Source organism: Anser cygnoides, chromosome 14, assembly GCF_040182565.1.
Source record: "Anser cygnoides isolate HZ-2024a breed goose chromosome 14, Taihu_goose_T2T_genome, whole genome shotgun sequence".
Lineage (NCBI taxonomy): Eukaryota > Metazoa > Chordata > Aves > Anseriformes > Anatidae > Anser > Anser cygnoides.
The window spans coordinates 16,173,230-16,200,684 of record NC_089886.1 but is presented as its reverse complement, the minus strand read 5'-3'; the positions used below and the strand labels follow the sequence as shown (position 1 = coordinate 16,200,684).

Genomic DNA, 27,455 nt, shown 5'->3' with positions numbered 1-27,455 from the left:
GCTGATGCAAAGATGGTGTTGTTACTCAGAGTTGTAACTCTTAAGACAAAAAACAAACTTTCTAGTAAACTCCCCAAGAGCTTGTTGTTTGACCACAGTTCTCAAGAAATTAGCTCGCCACGTTTGGGAAGATGGAACTGTCCTATTTATGTGTATTAATGTGCTTGAAACCAGCCATTATAAAGTGAATCTGCTGAATTTGTGGCGTACAGCACTGATCTCTACTAAGGCAGTTTCTTCCTTGGTGTACTGAAAGCAGGTTTGAGGTTTAACATAGCCAGTGCCATGCTTACCAATACAGCACTGAACAGGTAACCAGTGTCCCCATGTGTCCAGAGGGCAATATGTAGCTAATCTGAAAGCTTTTCTCAGTTTATGCAATAGGTCACTTAGTAACATTTTGGAAACAGATAGGAATATTCCTGTTTTCATTCTATGTCTCCATTCTAAAAGCAATATAGTAACTGTAGGAAAAAGCGATGTAGTAACTCTAGTGCATTTTAAGTTCTTGCAGTGGACTCAGATACAGTGAGGAGCAAACTTTTAAATAACTATCAAGAAGGAAGAGTAATAGGCTCATGCAGAAAAGGCATCCCTTAGGTGCTTTTGGGTGGCAGAAAAGCTGTGAATGCTCCAGAAAGCATTGCAAATGTTCACTCCTTTGTATAGGTACTTAAATTAGGGTGTTGTATTGTTAGAAGTGGTTCAAGCTGATGAAAGAAACTGGGCTTTGCCTTAAAGCACACAGGTCCGAACTGTGCCTTATTTTATCGAAGTAAATATTCTAATATATGAATAATAATGATGTTATTACTGAAATAATAAAGATGTAATTACTGACTTAGGCTTTACTTCAGTGATGTGCCTGTAACGTTGAACATAATGTCATTTTAATAATGAAGACTCTTTCCTGCCTGCTTTCTTTGAGCTAGCTGGTGTATGAAGTATCTGGTAGTCAGTGAAGATAAATACATAAGGATACCTTCTATTAATATTGGGCAAAGAATGAAATGGGTACTATAAATATTTTCAGTCCTAATAATTTCTATAGGAAGGATATAGCAATTCATGCAGTTGTTGATTAGCTTGGTTTTTTTAAACATTCTCAGGGGTGTTGTTACTCTCAAGAAAATTGTAATCAGGTCTTTCAGTGGCAATATTGAATTTAGAAAGTAAGTAGTTACTGGTTACAGCGCGGCTTCGTTAGTATACAGGAAAATCACTCATTCTGTGGTGATTAACATCTATTCACATCTTGGAATGCATTATGGGCTCTAAATTATCATAGAAATTAATGCAATCTTCTTAAAGGGCTTAAAATATGGTAATAGATACAGCATACTAGCACCTGCAGCTCAAGGTACCAAAGTTATTAAAGTTGGATATAATTATATTTATTTTGCAAGCATCTAAGTGAGGAGGAGAATGAGAAACAAAGTTTAATAAAAATGAAAAAGGCACTCAAATTCTTTTATTAAATAAGTATATTGCTATTTCTGATGCATATGAAACACTTTGTGAAGTCCATTTTGCAGTTCTAAAAGGCTGGCAGAAAGATGACACTCCCTGCACCGACTTCACAGGAGGGAATGCAGATGACTGCGTTTCTCGATTTACACCAGTGAGTTGGGAGAGAAGTTTGCTGCACAAGCTGAATTTTGCAAGGCTGCTTCTTATCTGTTTGCTGTGCTTGTGTCTTTTTAAGGGTCAATCTCAGATTAATTCTCTAGTAGTCTAACAGAACAGTGAGTGTGAAAAATAAACTGTGGCAGCTGTTCTCAGCTCAGTGGCAGTGCGTGGTAGTGACCACAGAGAACATAAGGAGAGAAATGTTGGAGAGGTCCTAATGCATGAGATGAAAGATGGAGGACCCAGGAGTATTTCTATAGTCCTCGATCCAGAGGGTTACTGCAGTTTGGAACTAGGTGGGAAAGGTAAATGCTGCTCTTCTGAATAGAAGATATTCACATGACACGCAACAGTTATTAATACTAAATTGTGCATGGATGTAAGCTCTTCTTTAGGAACAGCATGTGAGAAACAAAGTGCAAACTTGAAGGTGAATTTCTTGTGGCCGTGTTTGGGTTTATACCTGTGCAAGTCGGGTTAGACCTGTGCAATTTTGGGTTTATACATGTGCAAGTGTCCTGCAGAAATAGACTACTAGAGAGGAAAGTAGCAGTACCTGCAAGTCAGAATTGGGGTGGGTTGGAAGAGACCTTTGAAGATCATCTGGTAAGCAGGTAAAATTAACTTGTGGGTGACGTTCTGCAGTACTTTGCTGATTTAGAGATGAGATGCATGGATAAACAAGTAATTGACCTAAACTTGACTTCAGCTTCCATTCTTCAAGCAAATTAATGGAGCTAGCCAAGAAATAAAAGTGCTGTTTTATGAAAGGTTAAGACTATACCCTAAGTGTAAAAAAAAAAAAAAAAAAAAAAAAATTTGGATATCTTCCGCAGTATAAATAGATATTTCCTTTTTATTGATAATTTTTAGTGAATGAATCCCTGCCTGTCTTTACAATAACAAGAAGACATGCTGACATTTGATGCGAGTGTTCGTTGTGCATAAAGTGAAGCGTGTACAGCACACTAAGTGCGGAGTTGGAATGCCAGGAGAGATTTACAGATAACAGAAATTAGCAGAAAATGCTTCTTATTATCAGTACAGAAAAGCTGTATTTTAAATGACAGCCAGATGCTTGTTTACTAGGATTATAATGTTAATGATAGTATTCTGTTCACAGTTCTGCATGCATAGCTACTGAGGTCACTGGGAACTCTGGGAGACTGCATCCCACCCTGCCCCCCCCCCCTTTTTTTTTTTTTAATTTTTAAGTAAAATGATGGCTACTGCTCATAGTGCTGAACAATATGAAGGGACATAAAAATGGTAGCTATTTCAAGTTTGTGGATTTTTTTCTCTTAGACCAGGTACAGGAAAGAGGAATCTTGCAGATGAAAAGATTTTCATTTATCAGTACTTTTATTTCAATTTTCACAACAGTTCTATCCTCACTAGAGGCTTTTAAGTGTCTGCCTGTATCATATGTTGATCTTAATGAGACAGAACTAGGCTTCACTGCATCGGAATGAATTCAGAATCTTTTTCCCTCCATTTGGAGTGAAGTTAAAATGACAATTTCATCCCTACATAGATGTCCTTGTTTGCCTGCAACACTTGAGATTTACTTTAGCTTGAAGATCAAGACTAAAGGTAATTAGTGAGAGAGAAGGTGGGGTAAAAAAAGAAGGGATAGAAGAAATAAAAAACACACACACAAAAGAAACAAGCATTGCACAGAAGTGGAAGTCAATAAACAGTGTAATTCTTAATTCGTTCAGAAATGGGAGTAATGGTTTTGTAAAGTGAAATGACCAAATCCAATAACTAACATTTGGTCAGGGCAATAATAATGGTATTTGTATCTGTTTTAATTGGCTTTAACCTTTCCCATCATGTGTGAACTATTAAAAAATTAAAGAGGAAAGTATTTAGTGAGACAGATTTATGTTAGCTCATGGTTTGCACCAGTTTAATGAGGTCAAAGCAATAAAGAATCTCAGCAGATCCTGAGGTCTGGATGATGAATGATTGTCTTCCTCTGCTGATACGCAGTGTTGTGCTCAAGTTTGAGGTGCTGTTGGAATATGAAATACAAATTTCTAGAGCTGGGAAGTAGTCTTAAATGATTTTTCTCAGGAATATGTATGCAAATGTATTTGAATAAAAGTGAAATAACTTTTGCTTGCTGGTAGGGGAAAGATTGAAGTTGCTGGATTAGAGAAAAAGTTTTTAAGGTGTGTTTAACATACAAAAAATTAACACATGCACAAGTGTGTGGATACGTGTATGGCTTACAGCAGTGTGTTCAGCAAATTGATCAGTTATCATAGGTAGTAAAGTTATGATGAGAATTTAGTAATTAATGTGCAGTTTTCCTAATGCAAGGCTGTACATGTGATGGATAAGAAAGTGGAATTTTTACTGGAAGAGTAGGTAGCAACTGATCTTCCGTTAGTGGCTTCATTGATTAAAGATGATTTAATTTGATTTGATTTGATTTGATTGAAATATACATTGCATCAAGCTTATTTTGGGCCTTATTTTTTCCATGTATTCTTCTTGTTCATTTTACTCCCATGAAAAATACCTGAAGTATAAGTTTGGAAGTGGACAAGCAGTGAAACCCTTGCTTCACATCCAGATATGCATTATAGTTTATTTAGCAAGGTGCAGTATCTAACAATAGAATTGGTCAAGTTATGCATGGTCGCTGACCATTTTCCTATGGGAAACCGAATCTGCTTAAGGAAGCAGTGTAGGTCCCCTCACACTTGGGAGCGCTGAGAGGTGGAGCTCCTGAGCACTTGCCTTCCTTTCACATACTGCTCCCAAGGAAAAAAACACTATAAAAATAAAATGGGTATTAATTTCTGTGACAAAGAACTACATTGTTGGTCTAAAAGTTTTATTAACAGCTCATATTTTTATGATACTTTTAAAATAGTGGATTATGAATGATTGAAAATACCCTCCAGCTTAATTGAGAACCATTATGCCTGGTAATTGCCAGAGATTTCTGCAAACAGCCGTTGTTCTCTGGCCTATTAACATAATTTGAATTTTTTATTGCACTTCATAATTATCTGTTGGAGTTAACAAACAGGCCCATTTGCTGAAGTGTTTAAGAACAAAACCCCAAATGGACTGCATCATGATATATTATTACTATTAACTGACCTTGCTGGAACAGATTTGTACATCAGTTTTTGATGGGGTCATGACTTCGGCTGATGGAAGAGGAGTGTGGATTTCTCGTTTTCATTTCAGTAAGTGTAGGTAAAACTGGATCTTTTAAAATTGTCTTTCACTCTTTCTTGCATGTCTACTCATTTAGATCACGGTAGCATTTTAACGTGATCCCCATGATAGCTGGAGAGAAGCACTATTCTGCCTTAGGTATTTAACGCATTTCATCTGTTCACTATACAAGTTAGCAAAGACAAGGAACTTGACTTCTGCTTAGATTTTAAGGTTTTCAGATCAACTCCTTTCCAGTTCTGATTTGTAGAGAAAACAGGCTCCCTATCTGTCATTTTTCATGTACTGCAATAAATATTAATGGTCCCTCATGAGTTCTGCATGACCTATATAAACGTATACATTTTACATGTAAATATCAGTTCATGCATTTACTAAAATCACATATTCTAGTATTGATTTCTTACTGCCTAGGTTGACATTTCCTGAAAAATTGTTTTTAAATGGCAGATGTTGCATTATGGCTTTTGTTTCATACTTTCTCCTCTGACAACACCTTTCATTTGATGTTACCGCAGAATGTTGCACCCCCTCTTAGCGCTCCTTGCTTTCCTCTAACACATCTCATGTTATTTGTTCTGTATTTTGCCTTTCATTGTAAAATGGAGTGACTAAGATAAACATGTCAGGTGCGCGTTGCCATTCTTCTTGGTAATGATTGCGGATCAAGGCATGAAGATGAAGGCAGCTCAGCAGGCTGAGGATGCGGCCGCGGGCTGGTATGCGGCACTTGGCTGGACTTGCTGGGAATGTTCCCTCTTGTGTCTGCTCGGCAGACTGGCGACTGGTCCTTGATCTTCTAAGTAAATACAAACAGCCCCACAAAGATTATATGAGTATCTTCAGGAAAACAGTGACAATGATTTGTCAATATTAACCATAGGCAAGGGTGTGTTAGTGGTGAGGGAGCATTTTCCTGCCTTGCAAATGTATCTGCAGTTTATATAATGGTTTTATGCTGGGTTGTGATTCTTCGTAACTTTGGAGAAGCTCGGGAAGAGGTTGCACTGCCGCTCTAAACTAATTCATAAAGTGCAGCAGCTGCTGCTTAATGTGCTTTTGTGCCTGTGAGGAAGATGTATATATAATGCAAACAGCAGCAGTTAGCTGTCTTTTCTGACACACGTTTTATCCTTTCAAACTGAAATTCATTGTCTTATTACTATTATTTTTCCCAGCACATGATCACATACAGCATACTGTCAGTTGTAATAGGAAAACCTCCAGTGACAGAAAAATCTCCTAGTTGTTCCTATTTCTGTCATTCTTCTTTGTAGAAATTGTTTTAAACAGGTTTTTCTTCCTCGAGCGTTTAGACCTTGAGCCTTCAGGTAATCTTCTCAATTAGTCCCTGGGGCTGTAGAGAGACAGGAAAGTGCAATTCCCTTAACAGCAGCTAAAATTACAGGTTCAGGTTAAAATTAAGGTACAGGCTTTAAACAACCTGGTATTAGGGGAAAAAAGAAAGAGGATAAAAGAAAATAAAAGAAAGAAAGAGGATAGGAAGAGATAGAAATCCTGGACATTTGGCTTAAAGTAAGGAGAGTGAAATCTGTGATCGACTTCTCAAGGACAATTATAAGTAACTCTTCCTTTGTAACGCTCCAGCAGGTGATGGCTCATGCTCTGTGCACTGCTTCTGTGTCTGTCCCCTCTGTCTGCCTGACTTCCTTGGCACTCCCCAGGATTCCTCCCATTACTGCAGTCAGACTTTGTAGGGCACAAAGGGGAAGTCTGAGGAGATTTGGGGGAGAGAGGACCAGGGGTTGGAAATGGGCAGAAAAGGAGCAGTCCTGTGTTTGCCTTAGGCCGTTTGCTTATTTAATGCATTTAGCTATCAAATAATTTCACCCGTCATCTATTGCTTCTTTCTGTGGCAGAAACATTTTACATTTCCCTTTACATTCATAATTAGAAAGTGTATACCAGAAAATTGGTACATTTATTAGGAAAAAAAACGTTAGTGATGAAAAGACAAGCTTTGCGATGAGTAAAGGGAAACGATTCATAAGCAGGCATAGCTTATTTGTAGTGTTTGTTTTAACTTTGTAGGAAACACCTTCCCAGTGAAGGGGCAGAGCCAGCTGTAAGCCTGCCTTCCAGGCAGGGTGCACTGCGGGCCGAGTGCCTGGGGCAGGCTGCGGGCCTGTGGAAGCGGCAAGCTTGGCGTGCCGCACAGGCCTCAGCCTGCATCCGCCTTTCAGGAGGCCCAGAGCTCTCTGAGGATTAAAATGACATTTTTTTGCTTCAGGGATATTTTAGTTATGCGAGGTGGAGTGGATGGAGAACTTCTTAATATGTAAATGTTCTCTGCCATCACTGAAACTGCTGAAATAAATATTATGTGTGTGATTCTTCATGCTTCAGTTTGGTTAGTGTGGTTTCCTTTTTTTTTTTTTTTTTAAGGCTAGGCAAGACTTGTCATTAGTTAAGCCTGAACCAGGAGTGTGGAGTTCTTATGCTGTCTGTACGATAATTTTTGTTGTGGGCTGCCAGCTATTGTCAGCAAAGCAAATACATCCTACTCACATGAATCAGGCTAACTGGTTTTGCCATGTAGGCAATACTTCTTGTTACCTGTATCTTCCTTTTTTTTTTTTTTTTCTTCTTTATAAAGTAAAACATATGTCTTCCTCCTTGTGAGTAATGAGAAGTTGATTGGGAAAATATCTCAAAGGACAATTCTTAGGGTTAATATATCACCTGTCCTAATGTGTGTGTATGTGTGTGCCTGTGTCCACGTGTGTTTATATAATGTCAACATCTATGGCGTACACTTCTCTTTCATACACTATATGGATTTTTTTTCTATCCCTTGCAGCAGCATAAGGGAAGATCCTTAAAATGGGTCCTGCCTTAGCAGGGTTACCTGCAGTAACCCACAGGGGATGGTACACAGCAAGGCTTCTTTTGCTTTTTGAGACTTACGTTCTGCTTGTCAGCTTGATTTCTCTCCCAGGCATTTAACATTTCTTCTCTTAGAATTAAACTAGTGCGTATTTTGTTGACAAGGTAGTGAAACACAACCCATTTGAATTTTACTGTGCATTGTGCTGACCAAAAATATTGCTGAGAGGATTTTTTATTTTTTTATTTGTAAGTACCCCACAGGATAGGACCAATGATTGAATACACCTTATAATATGCTTTCTATATTTTTTGGTCAGTCCTTGACTCTGTTGTAGATGTGTTATGGATTTTATCATATGTGTTATGGATTAGGAAGATACTAAGTCTCATACTAAAGTGCTAGCAAATGAGCAGGGACATTCACATCATGAAATTTTACGAGGTGTTAACTGCAGGCAAGTTTCAGATTTTTAAGTCAGTTATCTTTTTTAATATTCTAAGCTCTTTTTTTACTTTTATGATATCTGTAAATATATCTGTAAATATATCTGTATGTAAATATATCTGTAAATATATCGTTGACCAGAGAAGAAACTGTTGTTTCTTTGTTTGTTTTCTGGTTTTGTGGTTTGTTTGTTTGTTTTTTGTCTCTCTTAGAAGTCATTTGTTTTCTAACATATATGCTATTGAGTTTGGGGGAGAGCGATAATGGGAGAGGGGTGCCTGACAGCCTTAAATCATTTAAAATTAAAGAGGAGGGAGGAGTGGATAGTCCTTTAATCATAAGAACATTAACATCTGAAGATAAGCTCTCCGTATCTCCTTGTTATTAAAGGAATGTCCTCTGTTTTTCTTATTAGTTCTTTACTTATGGGATCTCAGGGATTGACCTGACTTGCATTTTTCTTGTGTTGTGGTTGTACGTCATTAGATTTAGTGTATTTGGAAGAAATAAATAACAAGATTAAACTGAATAAATTGAGGGTGTCACTCTATATAGTTTTAGCACATAAATGCTTGCATCAGGTATCCAGTTACTGTTCTATGTAAGAAGACTGTGGTGTTATGCTCCATTATCATGAATGGTCTCAGGGTGAATTATGCAATCCATAGTGAACCTAAAAACTGGAATAGGATTATGCACAGCAGAAAAGTTATGCAGATATTCTTTGCAAAACCAGGTCTTACTATGCAGAAACAAGTCAAAGGGAAAAACAGTTTTTAAAACTTTTTAAAAATATAAATCGGTGTTATATAGAATAAGTGTGTGTGTGTTGTTTCACTTGTATTCAGCTACACTCTATACTGCAAAAGTTCTTCCTGCCCCCTTTTGCGCTCTCACCACGTATAGGTGATGCTATAGCAGTGCTGAAGGTAGGCATGATGTGACCTGGGGTTTCCATTGTGTTGCCTGGACGTAAGAGGGAAGATGTCAGTGTATTTAACATAACGTAATGCCCAATTGGTAGTTGGGAGAATTGATCTTCATACATTTTTTGAGATTATTTTTTTTTAATTGGGGGGGGGGGGGTGGGGGTGGGGGGGGGGAAGGCCTGACTTGAAGCCAGGGTACAAAAGAAATAATCCCAAACTACTTAAGTACCTTTTAATGTTCTCTGTCTCCTTTGATAGACTGAATTTTTGACAGTGGAAGTGCATACGGTTATATTCACTTCATCTTCCCTGACTGCTTTCTCCCTAAGCCTTCAGCTGAGTTTAGTTATGACTTATAACTTTAGCATGGCATTTGGGAAAAACAGAAAAAGTAGTATAAATGTAAATGTGAAAAGCTACAGCTCATTCTGTTTTTGAAATTGTTGGTGTGAAAAGATCTCAACAGTGTTTTATTTAAACAAGGTCTGCTTCAACCTTGATTGACTTGCAGTAAATTGCCTGGTACGAGAGGCAAAAGGAAGTGGATAGAAAAATGGCAATCAGCACCAAATGTTTCACATATTGATTGACAAGCACCAGAGATGTGCTGGAGTAAGATAAATTGGCTAACAGAGCCCATCTTGACAGCTCCTGAGATGGGAAAATTGTTCCTGTTAATTTGCTGCTGGGACCTTGTCATTTATGGGGATATATATTTGAGTGCCTTCTAATGGTGTAAACAAACTTTGGATTCTGAAGTAGTATATTTCAGCTTCAGTTGCTTTAATTCTTCTCTGTCCATGTATTTCTGAGCTGTAGTTATAAAGTGCTTTAAGATCGAAAAGATGAGAGAAACTGTCATTATTTTAAAGATACAGTTCACACTGAAATACAGAATAGCACATCCAGGCTATTCTGTAGTCTGGTTGATTTTAGTAGGACTTTTCTTTACTGATAAGTATGGAACAGAGCCTTGCATTTATTTTGAAGGGAAGAACGTGTATCCCAATTTTTATTCATTCATTTTGGCAAATTTAATTGTAACTATAATTAAAATATTTCCTACCTTTTTAATGTATCTAATTTTGTGCTTGCAAATGCCTTTTAATAAGGTTATAGGTTTTCTTAGTACTGCAGAGTAAAGCTCCCTTTCCCATGGAGTAGTCTTTCATCTCTGCGATTTCCTTTCATTAAAAGGAAATTTTATCTTTTTAATTTCCTGTACTGCTCTCCCAGTGTGCCAGTAATTGTGGCGGTACACACCAGCGCTAAAACAGTCAATGGTCTGATAGCTGTTGTGTTGGAATCTGCCACTCTGAAAGATTTTATTTTGGCTGAAATCTTTTCACATAAAGTGAAATTTGAAATTAACCTTCTCATGTACGAAATCAACATTTTTCAGTTTTTCTGTGAGAAACGTGCAGATTCCAGTGTTTATTTAAGGTGTGGCCCACAAACAGTAAATTGTGTTTTCCTTTCCTTCATAATTTATATTCCTTTTCTTTATTTGCATCTACTTCTCAGACTCTAAACTGGAAATTAACTTCTCAAAAGGGAAACATTTGAAACCTTATTCAATAGTGGGGGGGTGAATGAATTTTTATCGGCACTTAAATTGCTCATTTGCAAGTGGCTTGGTAGTTTTGTCCATAATCCTTTATTTGGACGCTTTTTGTGTTCTCTGTCTTCTTCAGGGAGTAGTCAGCTTTACTGGAACACATCAGAGAGGTTTTTAAAGGGGCTAAATAGGCCTTGCTCCATATTAGTGATGGTATTTCATTTCCCCCTTTGATTTTTAGCTGCAGTTTAGCTCCAAGCTGAATTTCCAGATCTGAGCGCAATGGACCGTTCGGAATTGACTGAACAGCAGCAGCCCAGTATTCAAGTCAGTAAAGACTTCTGCTGGGGGAGCTTCTCTCCGTGCAAAAGCTTTCTAGGACTCTTGGGTGAAATCCTGGCTGTGCTGAAGGCAAAAATACAATTTATATTGACTTAAATGGAGCTGAGATTTCACTGAGGCTTGCTATTAAGATGTAGAATGTTCACTCTTGAAGCAGGATCTCTTAGAGGCTGATAGCTTCCTCTAAAGACACGCATGTGTTCAGTGTAAAATATCATAACATTTGTAGCATCCAGTAAATGTTTAAGAAAAAAAGATGTTAATCTGCCTAATGATATGATAAGACATGAGGAAGGTAAATGCTTAAGCACTTTTGTGTTCCAGAAAATTCCACCCGTGGCTCAGGTAGCTGTAAAGTCAAGCCTTTAGTTTCCTTGTACACCCAAAACTTCCCCTAGTGTCAATATGGGCTGTGTAAGGAAGGCAGAGTACGATCTTAAGAGAGAAGAAACCAGACAAAGCAAGAAAACAGTAAGCACCAAGATAATATCATGTAAATGTAAGTATCAGCGTCAAGAGTAATGGAAGAATAATTCCCGTCGTAGTGATATTTCTCTTAGTGCACCTTAGTGTCTCCCAGCACTAAAATACAAACGTCTCCAGAGTGTATCGCAGCAGATGTTTAGCACTAATTCAGGAGTGCTTTCCACACGAGTTTAGGAACTGAAGAGGAATGCCAGATGCAATCTGTAGGTGTAACTAAGAAAAGCAGACTTGAAAAACCAAAAGCTGAATTAGCCAGAATATACTGGCACTGCACTAGATGATGCAGCAGATTTAGAGCATATTGTTTATCTTCCTTAGCCTTGTCCATACTACTGATCCTGTGAAGCCTTGTGTTCATTTTACATTTGTTCATCAGAAATTAGAGCTGCCTTCTCAGCAGGCTGCGAAGAGTTAACACAAATTATCTGATTACTATCCCAAACCCATGTGTTAGTAGTAGGTGTATATGACTTCCACAGACTTTGAATAATTACAGGTCTGAGTTTTCTCATGTTTGTTCAAGATCATGTTATTTTCCCATCTAGTAGTGACTCCAGGCACCTGAATCACTAATTGTTGAAAGGTTCCTGGAAATTAATTTCTCTAATAAAAATAAAGCCAACATCATTCATGATATCATCTTGTGTGGAGACGGCATGAGTGGCTGTTCAATGCTGTTTAGAATTTGAATAAAAAAGGTAAAGGTAAACACGAGTTGTTTTGATAGTTGAAACAAGTTTTATCACATCATAGTTTAAACTCTGTGTCACTAGAATAAAGATTGAATAAACTATTTGTACATTCATGTGAGGAGGTCGATGTCATATGGTACCTACCTTGGGCATAATTACAGTCCTTTTGTTAGTGGAATTCCCTTTCATGAATGCTTTGCTCCGTATGAGTTAAGATGGATAATAGGAAAATGTATTTCTTCCCAGTTTTTAAAAGCTGCACATACTAGTAAGTGACTAAAGATGGAAAATCAGTCTCATGTGATGGTGGTTGTAAATCTTCAGGTCAGTTTCTTCCCAAAGCATACCTAATTTTAGAGTGTCCTTTTTGTCCCACAAAGAGCAGGGAGTTGATGAGTTGTTGTAATTTAATGTCAGTTATAGTTCATATGGTTAGTTCAGTAGAACCTTTGTTAGGGAAGTAAAGTTTATGCAAGTTCATGTGATTTTCGTTCAAGTGGATTTGCCTGTTTCTTCTTGCTCTGATTTTCCTGGCTAAATCAGAGGTACAGTGAGATTAGAGAATACATTTTGACTTTATGAGTGATGGGAAAAAACCACTGAAACAAATTACTGTTTTCCAGCTATGAAAGTATCATTAAACATATGCCAAGTAATCAGCTTTCTAGTGTAATATGTTCAAGAAGGAAAAGAGTTTTCTAATCTTATTCGCTGATGTTTTTCCCAAGACAGCAACAGCTTTTATAAAATGAGGATTATATCTTCTCATTACAGAATCTAATCTACCCAAAAGACATTGAACAGCTGCAAAACCCTGACATCTTCTAGTTGTAAATTGTTTTTATTATTTATCTTTGTTTAACTAAAAAGGAAAGAGGTATCAGATGATTTAACAAGACAAGAATTAAGTGACATTAGCTTTTGACAGCAGCAAATTATGCCTTTACATACTGAATTGGTTTAGATCGTTTTTAAGTCATGACTGTCTACTTATTTTTAATATCCAAATTCCATAAAACTGATATATTTTTTTAGATGGATTGCCTGGGAAAATTAATTTAGCTTTGACTTTATGCTAAAAGCCACAAGAGAAATGATTGATTTCCAAGTTAGTCTTACACTTCTGCAGAGATTTTAGTAATGATAATAAATCATTCCTAAAAGTAATCTCACATTTATACAGTGACTTTCATATTCAAGAACTACAAATACACAGCGCTTTAGGAAATAGTAACTACATGGAGGTGAGATGGTTTAAGGAAGATAACAAAACCTGCGTAAGATTCACAGATTCACAGATTCACAGATTTCTCTAGGTTGGAAGAGACCTCAAGATCATCGAGTCCAACCTCCGACCTAACACTAAGTACTCCACTAAACCATATCCCTAAGCTCTACATCTAAACGTCTTTTAAAGACCTCCAGGGATGGTGACTCCACCACCTCCCTGGGCAGCCCGTTCCAATGCTTAATAACCCTTTCGGTAAAGAAGTACTTCCTAACATCCAACCTAAAACTCCCCTGTCGCAACTTTAGCCCATTCCCCCTCGTCCTGTCACTAGGCACGTGGGAGAATAGACCAACCCCCACCTCTCTACAGCCTCCTTTCAGGTAACTGTAGAGAGCGATGAGGTCGCCCCTGAGCCTCCTCTTCTCCAGGCTGAACAAGCCCAGCTCCCTCAGCCGCTCCTCGTAAGACTTGTTCTCCAGACCCCTCACCAGCTTGGTCGCCCTTCTCTGGACTCGCTCGAGCACGTCCATGTCCTTTCTGTAGCGAGGGGCCCAAAACTGAACACAGTACTCGAGGTGCGGCCTCACCAGAGCCGAGTACAGGGGCACAATCACTTCCCTCGACCTGCTGGCCACACTGCTTCTTATACAGGCCAGGATGCCGTTGGCCTTCTTGGCCACCTGAGCACACTGCTGGCTCATATTCAGCCGACTATCCACCAATACTCCCAGGTCCTTCTCGGCCAGGCAGCTTTCCAGCCACTCATCTCCCAGCCTGTAGCTCTGCTTGGGGTTGTTGCAGCCCAGGTGCAGGACCCGGCACTTGGCCTTGTTGAACTTCATGCAGTTGACCTCAGCCCATCGCTCCAGTAAGCTTGTAGAATGCATCCATATTAAAAGGGAGAGAGAAAGAGAACAGCACTTGCTGAATCTTTGTTCCTTTTCTAGCATCTACAATTCTTAAAATATATTCCTGTGTGTGTGCAGTAAATGGTTCTACTTCAGAGGACAAGGAAAATAAAACGTTCCCATTGAATATGCTCAACATTGCACTTATTTCTTGGTTTTTTCTTTTTGTAGCACAAATTGTTTGCCATTTATTTTTATTTTTCTACCACAGACCATTTTTCTCATAAACAGTTCCTTGTCTTGTGGCAAAGTCTAACTAGAACTACAACTCTAAGCCAGAGAGATTTTATGCATTTCTTTCATAAAGAGCCTAGGTTTATTTTGTTTTGTTTCAGGGCTTTTCTGACTATTCCCCCTTTATGGTAGGATTGCTTGGAAATGTAAAATATAAAATATAATGTGTACCTAAGAACAGGTAGCCTTGAGTTTTAGGATAAAACTATTCTTTTTTTTTTTTTTTTAACGTCTAGAAAAATCCAAAGCAACATTCTACCTTCTAGACTATTAAAACGCTCTAAGTACATGGATAAAATAATGATTTCTAGAGTCATGCTTTCTAAAGAAATGTGTTATTTTGCCTATTGAATGTGAATTTAACTGTCTTTTAAAACTGTTTTATGCAGTATCAGGTCCTCCTATGTCACTGTGCTTCATGTTTTCAAAAGGGGGTAGAAATTTTGGCAGAGAACATGTTAATTGTGTTCAGTGCCCTTTTCTATAGGGCTTTGGCCCCCATGGAGGTGATTTTGCTTTTCATTGTCTCTCACAATGGCTGTAGGAAACCCGTGCGGGGCTGAGAGCAGAGTTAGTTGCACTCCCCTGCCTCAGGGAGAGTGTGCGTGTTGCTTGCGCTGAGCTTGGCCTCAGTATCACCTCTGGAGATGCTGCGAAGGTAAATGCTCCCCCTCGCCCTGAACACAGCAGGGGCACGTGTTGGGGTGTGATGGAGCTGGGCCTCAGGAACGCCGGTGCTTGGCTCCTGCTGCTCCGGGAGCTGCAGCGTGATCCTTCAGTTTTAGTGCTCCTTGAAATCAAAACCCCACCAAATTTAATTAAAAAAGAGAGAGAGAAAGAGAAGAAGAAAGGTCGCAAGGCTTCAGGGGCCTAAGCGGCAGAAGAAATGTGGCTCCAGGTAGCCCCAAGGAGGGGAGTGGGCGGCACCCAGCCCCCAACATGTGCAGCCATAAGGCCCTAGTTGCAGACAGAGATATTTTTCCTTTGTTTTCACTCTGTCACACTATTGCTCTGACTTTATACTTTATTTATTTATTATTTTTTTTTCTGCATAGCAGAAGTTTTGAAAAAGGCATCTAGGGTACTGTTCAGTGGGAACTGGGAGGGATACCAAACCATAGAGCTGGTTTGTCTTTGCAGGTTCACTGTTAGATAAATGATGATGTGATGGTATCTATTTCATCCTTAGTTGCCCCTACTGTCCTTTTCGATGCCAAGAAATGTCTGTAAGCACCAATAAGCAGGTCTGTGCAAGGATATCAGCCCCATGCTTTAGGAAGACCTTTTTTTTCTCCTTTGACTCTTGTGAAACAGACTTTGCAGACACTTTTCTTACCTTGACTGGGTTGTTGCTTTCAGAGAGATAGGAGCTTCAGTACTTTTCTTCAGTGATAACTGTCATCCAAAATCTTGATCTCTGTCTATCTTTTTCTGCAGTTTTTGAAGCTTGTTTGCCTTAGAGTAGAAATGCAACAGGAGTTTAGGCAAAAGGAAGCAACTTGATGCTGAAGAAAGCGCTCAAAAATTCATCAGATTTCTTTTCCAGTTTTTCATGTATACTTCATTTTGGACTACGATTTTTTTGTCTTATCAAGTTGAAGCCTGATAAAACAAGGGTTAACTGAGGTAGCTTCACAGATAAATCAGCACTGCTGCTTGCAGGGTGGGTGAATTGTTGGGCAGTGCCTGCCCTCTCCCCGAGCCTGCCGAGCTCTGAGAGCAGAGGACTTTCTCCCCTGCTTTGCCTGCCGGGTCTCCATGCTGGCCTGCAGAGCACTGAAGTACAAATTCCTTTTTAGCTACAAAAATAGATGCTGTTACTATACAGAAAAAGGGGAATTTTTCCCATTGCCAGTTAACTGTGTCAATTCATCAAATACAAAATATTTCTATTCCTTATGCCAGTTATGATGATATATATTTGATTTATTAAATGCGACTCTGCTTGAGAGTGCCCAGCCCATTGGGAAGACATGCTTTGCACAAATAGTTGAAGGACGTTTTTTTCATGCAAGAAAGCAATTATTCTGTGCAGGAACAGGAGAGTGCTGAATGCGCTATACCTCAGGAACGTTTCACCTCATCAGCTGCCTGCCTAATTTATAGTGCTTTGCACTGCAAAAACATGCTTCTTATGGTATCTAGCTGTTTCCTGACACATTTAGCAATGTTTCTCACTCTTTAAAGTGAACTAAACATTGCTGACAATGTAGGGGCTTCAATTAGGCTGAGCTGGAAATGTAGTCAGAAATGTAGTGTGCTCTGTAGGTAGAGGGAGGTGTTTTACTCCTGGAAACAGGGTCCTGCTGAGTGCTTCTCATGGTGCTTCCACTCCGTGTTCCAGGTGTCCTGTAGGAAGGGGGCTTCCTCAAAAGGAGAAGGGTCTTTGTTATGGATGTCCTAAGCCTAAAAGTGAGATTCATCTGATGGAGAAAAGTTGGAGAATTTCATTGTAGATGTAGTAAGCTTTGAGATCTGTATGTGGCACTTGGATTTTTTCTGATGACAAACTTTTGTATTGAAATGCCATTCCAATTAGGAGTGCGGAATGACAATATACAGATAGTGATCTTTACCCTGAAAAAATCAGTGGCAAAATGTCTATTAAACGAGTCTGAATTGGTCCTTTAGACCTCTTAGAATAATGCTTTTTTTTGGAAATTATGCATGCCTGCTTAAGTGTGTGTGGGTAAAAGTATGTATGAATATATATATATACATAATTATTGTTCCTATTATGTTGTTTTTAGGTAGTAATATTAGAATTAACTGAAGCGGTTGCTTAAAGCTTTTCAAGATGTGTTTTTGTAACGGGTGTTACACCATGCCCACTCATGTCAAAATTCTTAAATTTCAGTCATTTTTGACATGTGTTCCCTGCTTCCTGTCATGCACCGTAGTGGAATATAGAGGCCAGAGTTTCACACACACGTGGGTTTTATTCACCTGCAAAACTCCATGGGTCTTTTGAGGGTGGAGGAAGGAGTATGGAAAGCACATCTCAAAAATCCTTCAGAAACTGATAAGCAGTCTGGTTCTCTTCTTTGATTGTCTCATATGTATGTATAATAATGCTAGGAGTGATTGCAGCCAGTCCTTTTTCCTTCCTGGTGATGAGTTGTGGTCTCTTAGGCTAACAGCAATGGCAGTATCTCTTTCCCAAATGTATCGTTGTGATTAAGATGAACAGAGTTCTTCTTAACTGTCTTACAAGTGTCTGGACTCGAGACAGTCTTCTCCGTAGCCCTGTTGCTGTCTTACACCATGGCCACGCATGGCAGGTTCCCACTAGTAAGCCTGTAACCCATTCTGACCCTGTCACTTGCCCAGCTACGGACTCCCTGGATGGAGATTGCTATGCTTTTGGGTCTCATAGCTAATGATGCTGTCAGGGACATCACTTAAACAGCCTCTTTAGATGTAAGTAAAAGGAAATGTCGTTCCCTCTAAAACATGGAGTGATTACTCGAGTCCAGAGACTTGTCATTTAGGAAGGACATGAGCAGGACTTGGCAGCCAGTGATAGACTTCCTAGGCAATTTCCTCTGCTTCACTGCTCCAGACGAGTCACAACGGAAAAGCTCCAAAACCACAGCCTCATTTTTCCTTTTTCAGGCGTACTTGAAGGTGCCAGTGAGGATTGTCTGAATTTTGAGACATCCAACAAGTCAGAGGACAAAGCCCTTCAGTGTTCTCAATTTCACTTCTGTTCCTGTTGTACAGACCAGTTACAACAGCAACTGGTAAACTACCACTTGTAATTACCGTTATATAAACTACTATCCTAGAGTTCAGAGTTGAAACAAATTGTTCTGGTGCTTTTCACCAGCAATGGTCAGCCACTGCCCCAGCACTGCGCACAACTGGGTGATCAGAAGGCAGCTGAGGCTGCTGCCCGTGTCCCAGTACCTTCTGGTAGATCTGGGACTTGCAAAGATTTTGTTTGCAACTCAAAGCATTCACTGATGCCACGTATCACTTACTGGCCTCCAGACATGCCCAACATCTACTGAAGTACAATTAGATGATTTCTAGGAAAGCTTGTCACATACCCTAAAGAACCATATTTCTGTATTGGTGTAGAAGACCTCAAATTCTTCCTTTTTCTACAACTTTTCATCTGTAAAACTAGTTTCTTTAGATACAGGCCCTCTGTATTTTTGTCCAATTCTTTGGATACTCTTATGAATGTTTCAGTTGCTTCATCAGCTTGGACTAAATGGAAAGCTTGACTTGCTTGCATGTACTGTTGTCAACAGGAATGATTTTCGGGGACAGATAGAGAATCCTATCTAAGTTCCTGGTTTCATGCGGCATTCTTCCCTGCAGATTCTTGAAAGATTAGGCAGGATGCAGCCAGAATGACTGTGATAGCTTTGAACTAAATGCTACATTGTAGGACTTCAGACATCCGAGGAGCTTACATCATTATTTTTGCCTCTGGACTTCACCAATGCAGTCTGAATGCTGATGTCCATTACATGAATTTCCGCTCCCAGTGTGATACAACTCTTGGCCTTATTCTTCTAATAAGATCTCTTGTATGCAGTCCTCTCCCTCCTGAAGCTCATCTTCAAACAAAAAGACATTGACCTTGCTCCGATCACTCCTTATCATTCTGGCATGTTGCTCCAAAGAATTTTCTAATTTTTATACCCCTGGAACTTTTCAAGACATTAGCAATGCCTTATCCTCATTCTTGTATGAATTTGAAATTTGGAGTTCATAGCACTGTTTCATTTGCACCTTATTCAACCACTGTCTGTCTGTGAAGCTGTCCTTAACGAGAAATCTTTCTTAAAAAGAAATCTTCACATCAATGTCTGATCTGCATACTCAGCTTTTGTGGGTGCATTGCAGGGGATGGTTGCAGACCTGTGGCATCATTACCAGCTACAAGCATGGCCTGATTTTTGAGCGTTGACTCAAAGGCAGATTTTAAGCCTCAGGGACTTAAAGCGTAGCAGTAATTGAGGTGTCATTTCCTGGGTTGATGAAGAGAGATGTGACTCTGTTAAAAAGAAAAAGGCAGAAATAATGTCAATGTTTGTCTGCTATATAATCTTACCAGGGCCGGGGAGAGAATATTAAGTGATAGACTAAAAATAAAACAAGAAGGCCCTTGCAGAATGAGGTGCCATGAAGCACGGAAGCCCAAAGCCGCCGTCCCAGATCAGAACATCCTCCAGAAGATGACTTATCACGTTTATCCTTCACTTTAAAAAATAAGAGAAATGACAGGAGGAAGTAATGAGGAAAATAAAAAAAAGGAAAAGGTTTGTTGTTGTTTGCTTGCTTCTTTTGAAAAGGGCCTCAGGGATACTGTATTCACTGTTTTTGTGCCACACATGAGTATATGCAGTATGAATATATATATGAGCAGATATTTGAAGAACTATTTTTTTTTCCTATTGAATTTGTAATACATCAGCTTTTAGACTTTGGCTTCCCTTTTGTAGCATTCGTGTGTTTTTCTTTGGTTATATTACATAATTGCATTACTGCTGTCAATAGAAGTAAGTATCCATTACATAGGATTTCTGTCAATACACAATGAGATAAAAATCTTATTTATAGAAGCTTTATCATATTAGCACATTAAGAGTAGATATAAATTGTACCTACTCCTATTTTACATTATGGATTTGATTTCTGAAAGCGGTTGCTTAACAAGATACTGATGTTCCCATATGTCAGTATGTTTTACAATACTGTAGCGCAACGTGTGTTCCATAGTGAAATGATGAGAAGTTAGAATCATTTTGAGAGATGGGAGGTTTCAAAATATGTTAAGGTATGTGCAGAAACACAAATACGTCTGGGAGCTTCAGGTTTACAAAATTCAATCTGTTCAATAACACATTGGACTTATTTGACCAAGATAATAGTTTTCAACAGTATGGAATTGAACTTATTATTTCCGTCTTAAGAATGTATAGTAACAAATGTTATTTGTCATTTTGTCATGCTTATTATAGTCTAACTGCGTATGTTCAACTCTTTTCAGTAGTTTTACAACCAATCCCTCAGCTGTGGTCCTGCAGATAGTTACTCTTTAGATTCATTTCCTAAGGAAACAAAACTTAATATGTATCTCTCTGCACATGTGTTTTTCTGTTCCTCTTCAGTAATTTTTCGGTTCACTTCCTAACAAATTTTACAAAAGGTTGGGTGTTTTAAGATGTTCTTGTGTGTTACAGGGAGTAGGGGGATGGAGAGACAGAGAGAGAGAAGCAGCACTACTAGACCCCTGCTACTAGAGAGAAAGGCAGTGCTGGGAGTTTAGTAGATGCCAAAATCAACCTGACAGAAAGATCATGAATGCCCCAAGTACAAGAAAAGCTTTAATCACATTTGGCAGCTTATGAGAAAATCTAACCACAAGACAGATTGACAATAGGTTCCATGGCTCACAGACATCGATGTTTTTCAATTAACACGTACTTCTGGACAAACCTTCCTCAGGAGCCAACTTCCCACCAAAATAATGCAATGTTTTAACAACTTGATACCTTCTGTTTCATCTAGGCTACAAACAGAAATGTAGTAATTAGAAATGTTACCTTGTCTTCAGGGATTTGGGCTGTATTATATGATGAAGGTAACGATGTGATTCGCTTTCCTGGCAAAAGAATTGTTGGTGTTTTTTCATGTCTCAATACATTCCACAAAAAATGTACCTAAATTTCTTTAAAATATTGTATATGATGTGCACAGAAAGTCTTTTTTTGTTTTATGTCATCACCTCACATGTACAACAATTTTATAAGAGTATGTATTTCCTTATGATATGATAAACGAGGATTTTTAATATGTAAAATCTCTTCATTTAATTTCATGATGTTGAAGCAGAGCCAGAATGTGAGAATTAAATGCACTGTGTGTACAGTGTCACATTCCTGTCAGAGGTGTGTAAAACCTCCAGTCTTGCTGCTTGTTTCCTACATATTGCAAAGGAATAATTTGTTTTTTCTCAACTACATCCCTTGAATGTTTAGGTTATGTGCTGTAGTGTTTCGTAAGAATAGCACAATCATGAGTAATAACAGTAATTATTCGTGTCATCAATATTAGAATTATTCCTGGTAAATGCAAGTCTGCAATGAAAATACTCAATTCATATTGAATTTTCTCTAGCATAAAAAAGGGTAGATGAGGGTTGCTGTGGAGTCGCTTAAACACGTGATAATATCATTTTCCTTATGCCACATGATAACTTGCCCATTTGATGTTATCATCAATTTATCCACAGTTAAAATAATAAAAAATAAGCGTAACAGTCACTTGCCTATCTCAAGGTGTTGTTGTTGTTTTAGTATTATTTTTTAGTTTATTTATTTTAAATCTTCTGAAGGTAGGAAGGCAGTTCATGCTATTTGCTGGTACCAAGCAGTGAACAAAAGTGTAGTATCTATGGGTACTTTTGGTTGATTGTTCTTCCCCAAACATAATTTATATGTAGTCACTGGAATTTTTTCACCTTTTTTTTTTTTTTTTTTAACTTAATGAGATAAACCTTAGTGTAATTCCTATAAAGTAAGGGGTTCTGGAAATGAAGGAGATGTAATCAAGCGAAGAGCCAGCATGCATTTGCTCTGTTACTGTTTCTTTAAAAGTGATGGAAATAAGGATGCACCATTTTATATAGTTTTGCAGTGTTTTAACATTTGTAGCTAGCATGCAGCAGATCTCTCTCTGCCTCACAGACTTTGGCAGGATTACAGAGGTCATATTTTCCTATGTATAAATTATTCATGAACAATTTCTCCAATGCACTAGATAAACTTGCAGAAGTCAGAATGCATGTTTCTCTTACTCCTCTCATCCCTATAACCAGTCATATTCTAATAGGCAGTGCCAAAAAAAAAAAAAAAAAAGAGCTGGCTTCATCTGTGTGCATTTGATGGAATGGAATGGTATGAAGTTATGAGAGCAAAGTTCACAAAAGCAAAGAATAAGTAAGAATTATAATTATTATTATTTCTTGGCTAACTTGATACCACTAGTTTAATTAACCAAGTACATGTTGTTACAGTGGGCTGAGGTGTATAGTGCACATTAAGGACAGGGTTTCATATTTAAAAGTTCTCTCCCTGCTGCACCATTGTAGAAAGAAATGAGAATGAAAGGACATGAAACCCTGGTGCTTCCAATGCATATTACAGCTTAGCCCATGTCTACAAATAGAAAAATTCAGAGGTGGTTACAGACATGTGCTGTAATGCCAGGGCTCAGCTCGTTATATTCCTCTTTCTGTGGAAATTTTCGTGAAAACGTATAGCTGATGTGCTTGCCTTTTGCAGTGTTTGAGAATAATTTGAGAACAGCCTGGTGCTGTGGAGGGAGGGATGTCCGGAATGAGCTCACAGCCCAGCTGCTCACAGTGCTTTCAGTATGATGCAAAGGGACGAGCTCGTACTAGTGGTGAGATTTTGTGACTCTGAGCAGTGGTGTGTTGTATTTGGACATTTACAGTAAAATTACTTGTTTGTTTGGTTGGTTTTTTTTCATTACATTCATTGCTGATCTTTGATCCCTGTGTCCTCTTTCCCAGGTCGTCCCATTCCACCTACATCCTCGTCTAGCCTTCTCCCATCTGCTCAGCTGCCCAGTTCTCATAATCCTCCACCAGTTAGCTGCCAGATGCCATTGCTAGACAGCAACACGTCCCATCAAATCATGGACACCAATCCTGATGAGGAGTTCTCTCCTAATTCATATCTGCTAAGAGCATGTTCAGGGCCACAGCAGGCTTCCAGCAGTGGTAAGAAAAATTGCAACCATATGGAGTTTGTTTGTGACGTGTTTGTGCTGTTTTTATACTTTTTTGCACATGTTCTTGCATCACCTCAAAATTAAGAGCATATATGGAAACGAGGCAAACAAAAACCTGAGTTTTATTTCATTTAATTTTTTTTGTAAGCACTATATATCATATATGTTTTTTTTTCTGTTTTACTATAGAGACCTTTTTAATTGTAAGAGTGTTATAAGCAGTGTAAAGTTATTACTGAATGTTTCATCCAATGAATTTATTTTTCAAATAAGGTTTATTGCTTATGGATGCATCTGGTAAAAGAGGTATACACACGGTGGTCCTTTGTTCTGCGTAGGCTAGTCAGCTCCTGATATAGGTGACAAGGGTCTGTATCTGAACATCCGTGTTGCTTCTGCAGTTGTGTGTCTGCTCTTGTTTCAGAATCTCATCCTATAATATCAGTGTCACCTTTAACCAAGATACTGATATTTTCAGTAAACTAAATTTGGTTTTTCAGGCCCCTGTTTTAAAACATTTGGAGCTCTGCTATCAGTCATATATTCTGTAGAGTTTTCCCTTCTCTCCCTTTATTTATTTATTTTTTTTAAACAAACACCTTTTCATTTTGACAGGCAATAAATTGAGGAATGAAAATGCAGTCCTTTTTTAAAATTCTAATCAAAACAAAGAAGCATTATTTGTTGCTTATATTTTTGAACATAAACATCTGTTGTGCAGTTTCTGTCTATTTAACTAGAAACTCTAAGTTCATATTTGTAAACGGTTATATCTTAAATGCAGTTTCTGACCTGCTCAAGGTCTCTTTCTAATGCACAATACAGGTCTGAACAGCATTGGATACACTACGAGGTGTGGAACTTTTTGCCTTTGTGGGTGCGTACAGTAGATTTAAATGATGCCCTGTAAACAGTGGCTGGTGGTGTGTGGTGGGAAGATGAGGCAATGGGCAGAAGTTGAAAAATAAAAGATTCAGAGTGGATATAAGGTTAAATGTTGTCCCTAAGCATTGGATTGGAATAGGTGCCTGGAAGCCCGTGCAGTCTCTGTGCTTGGAGGTTTTCAAGAACATAGCTAAAATCCTGAGCTACCTGGTCTGACCTCAGAGCTGTCCTGGTTTGGCAGGAGGTTGGATTATGGGCATCCTGAGCTGCCTTCCAACCTGAACTGTCCTTTAATCCCATGATCCCTTTCCTATCTGAGATATTTTAAAACGGACAAATAATAATTCAGAGATTGAGCATGTTAGCTTTGTTTTGAGATTTGAGGGTGGAAAATATATGGTGTTTTGCTTGTTTTTGTTTTAGAGAGATTTGGGGTGATCTCAGGAGCTGCAAACCTCAAAATGGGAAATTCAGTAGAAACTACAGAAATTCCTAAAACAAAAAGTGGCTATGTAGGTAACGTTCTATTTTTGAATCAGCATAGCTTCTGTAAAGGTTAGTACTGTCTTAGAAACCTTCATGAGTTCTTTGAAGGGGTTAGCGATTTGTGAGTAAGGGTGATCTAGTTGATGAAGTGTCTTTGTATTTTCAGAAGGCTCTCAGCAAAATCTGTCACTTATTGCTTTTAAGGAAACTAAATTACTGTAGGGTAAGAGGGAAGGTCCCTGCATGGTAAGTAGCTGTTTGAAAGGCAGTAAGCAGAGGCTGGAGTTCCCTAATGAATTTTCATGGTTCTTGAAGATACCTGGAGAAGATGGTGAGCTGTGGGAAGGAAAGGTAGATGATGACAGGGCTGTGAGAACAAGATCAGACTGTGAAGAATCACAAAAGGACATTGTGAGACCAATTAACAGCAATAAAATGGCAGAAGACATTCAGAGCAGAGGAAGTGATGCTCATGGAGAATGCAGTTCTGGTTTGCAGGTTGGTGATGGACCATTACCAGTCAGGAGTAAGTCCTTGGGGATATGTGTGCTTCTTCTCAGAGCTTGGGAACACGTGAATGTTGGCAGCTGAAAAAAAAAAATAAAGAACAAAAACAGCACATGGTTTGGATAAAGGATGTGGTTGGTCAAACAGATTAGAAGGGATTAAAAGGGAATGGTAAGAGTGGCTGGAAGAGAAAGACATAGAGGGTTGCTAAGTAGAAGAAAATCACAGTAGAGAATATGAACTAAAAATAGAGACTTGAAGGATACTTGAACACTGAGTACTTGGTTTCCAGCAGCACCTGTAAATACCAAGGGTGAACCAGCAGGGCTTTTCTTATCAAGTCAAACAAAGTTATTTGCAGTAAAAGAACGTCTGAAAATTTAATGGAGTTTTAAATACTAGTCATTGTTTATTTCAAAATATTTTAAAGAAAAATTTAAGGCTTTCTGTTTCACACTTGTGACTTTGGACTGTCACAAGGAACCTTTTTGGCATCTTCAGCTATGTTTTGATTTGCTTATGTATGTCTAACTTGTTCTTTCTGTGTTTTAACATTTTCCTCCAAAATATTCCATTTTCTTCTTTAATAATCTCTTGCATAATATATTATGGCTTGCTTTTAATTTTCAGTGCATAGAAAAAAGCGTAATTGATCAGCACTGAGACTGTTTTATAGCATATGCTCTTCTAGACCAACTCATAAGTGTTTTCTATGTATTTTTTTTCTGTAGTTCTCAAAATGTTTCCTTTAGAGAGTTTTTAAGAAAATACCACAGACAGTGACATACACTTCAAATTGGAAAAGCTTACTTTTTTGTCCCATCCTTCTTCTTTAAAGGCTTTCAGAGTAACTTTTACCATCTACATGATGTGGAAATGTAGACTGCTTTTTTACTTAATTTCTATTATTTTATTTTTTAAAATCTGTTTTAGGGCCTTTGTAAACTTAGCAACAGAGATCCAGATATTTTGAAGAGATTAGATTAAACCAAATATTTTGTTTAAATTTGGGTTTGGATTAAAAAGAAAGATTTGAAGATATTTAGATTTAAGGCTTAGATTCCACTTAATATATGTTTATTAATAAATATTTGCTAGCACTCTCTAGGTTCTTCTTTTAAATATCTCTTCAGTGGTCTTCAAAGTGCATACTGAAGATGAAATACTTGCAGAAGACTGATTACATTATATGGGTTTCTTGCTTGATTGTACACTTATGCTTGCTTGAGCCTCTGCAATTATAGGTTGTCTCCTCAACAAGTTTAAGATGGGTCCTCTTGGATATGAGGTGATAGTCATCCATATGTACCATGCTGTGCCCTTCACAATAGCCATTCTTGATAGGTTTGGAAAATTCATTTGTTTATAAAAAAAAAAAAACTAATCAAATTTTCCATCAAATGAGCAATCTATTGTTGATATTATGAAGGCCTTTAATCTACAATAAATCTTTGTTAGAACTCATCAGAGCTTCTAGTTTGAGAGAAATGTGATTATAGCACTCTTAAAATGACATTACATCATCGGGGTGATTGGTTTATCATTTGGAGAAGCGACATCAATCATAACTAGCATAACCACACAGTAAATGAATTCAACCTTTCTACTGCAGAACAATGACACAATAATTGCTCAAAATCAGACTTAAAATGAAATCAGAAAATGCACTTTCTTTAAATATGATGTTAACCTAATGGAATATGTTATTAAAAATCATGTTTGAGGAAATTCTATGTAATTAAAAATATGTGAAAATGTATTCCTTTTTTCCTCTCATTAAAACCTGATTTAAGTTGCAGAATCATTTTCTTTGCAACAGATATTATGCTGTTTTTAATTGAACTCCCATCACTTACATTCCTCCACTTGTATTTCTTAATATAATATGCAACACAATTATATGTGATGAAGGACAAGAGGTTTTTGAAAGCTGATGCACCTGCTGATAGTATTTTGAAAAACACAAATATTATAGAAGGAAATGATACCTTTTATACGTGAAACGGTAGTGAATTTTTTTTCCTTTTACTAGAAGGTCAGGTCCTGTCACACCATTTTCTAGCATGGTTTCTTAGAGCTAACAGTAAGAATAGGTTTATTTCTTCTCCCTGTATACGTTTTATGTATTTTCTTTCTAGCAAGGTAAGGTGACTCATCTTGCTGGAATGGCATTGTGATGGCTTCAAGCGCGATACAATAGAACAGGCTGTTTTGCAGTCTTACAGAGAAAAAAAAAAGATTTTTTTTGTTGTTGTTGCCAGCAGGTTTGCTTTAATATATATGTATTTTATGTAAGG

The 27,455-nt window shown here is 38.1% G+C and overlaps 1 protein-coding gene across 10 annotated transcripts in view; it reads left to right on the top strand.

The window, feature by feature from the left end:
* The window catches only part of TENM2 (teneurin transmembrane protein 2), a 1,595,068-nt gene that overhangs the window by 1,353,089 nt on the left and 214,524 nt on the right, over positions 1–27,455 (top strand). For all 10 annotated transcript variants that reach the window (XM_066977122.1, XM_066977125.1, XM_066977123.1 and 7 more), the window contains one exon: positions 23,060–23,269. In XM_066977122.1, coding sequence (XP_066833223.1) covers positions 23,060–23,269 — 210 coding nt within the window. The remainder of the gene's footprint in view (positions 1–23,059; positions 23,270–27,455) is intronic.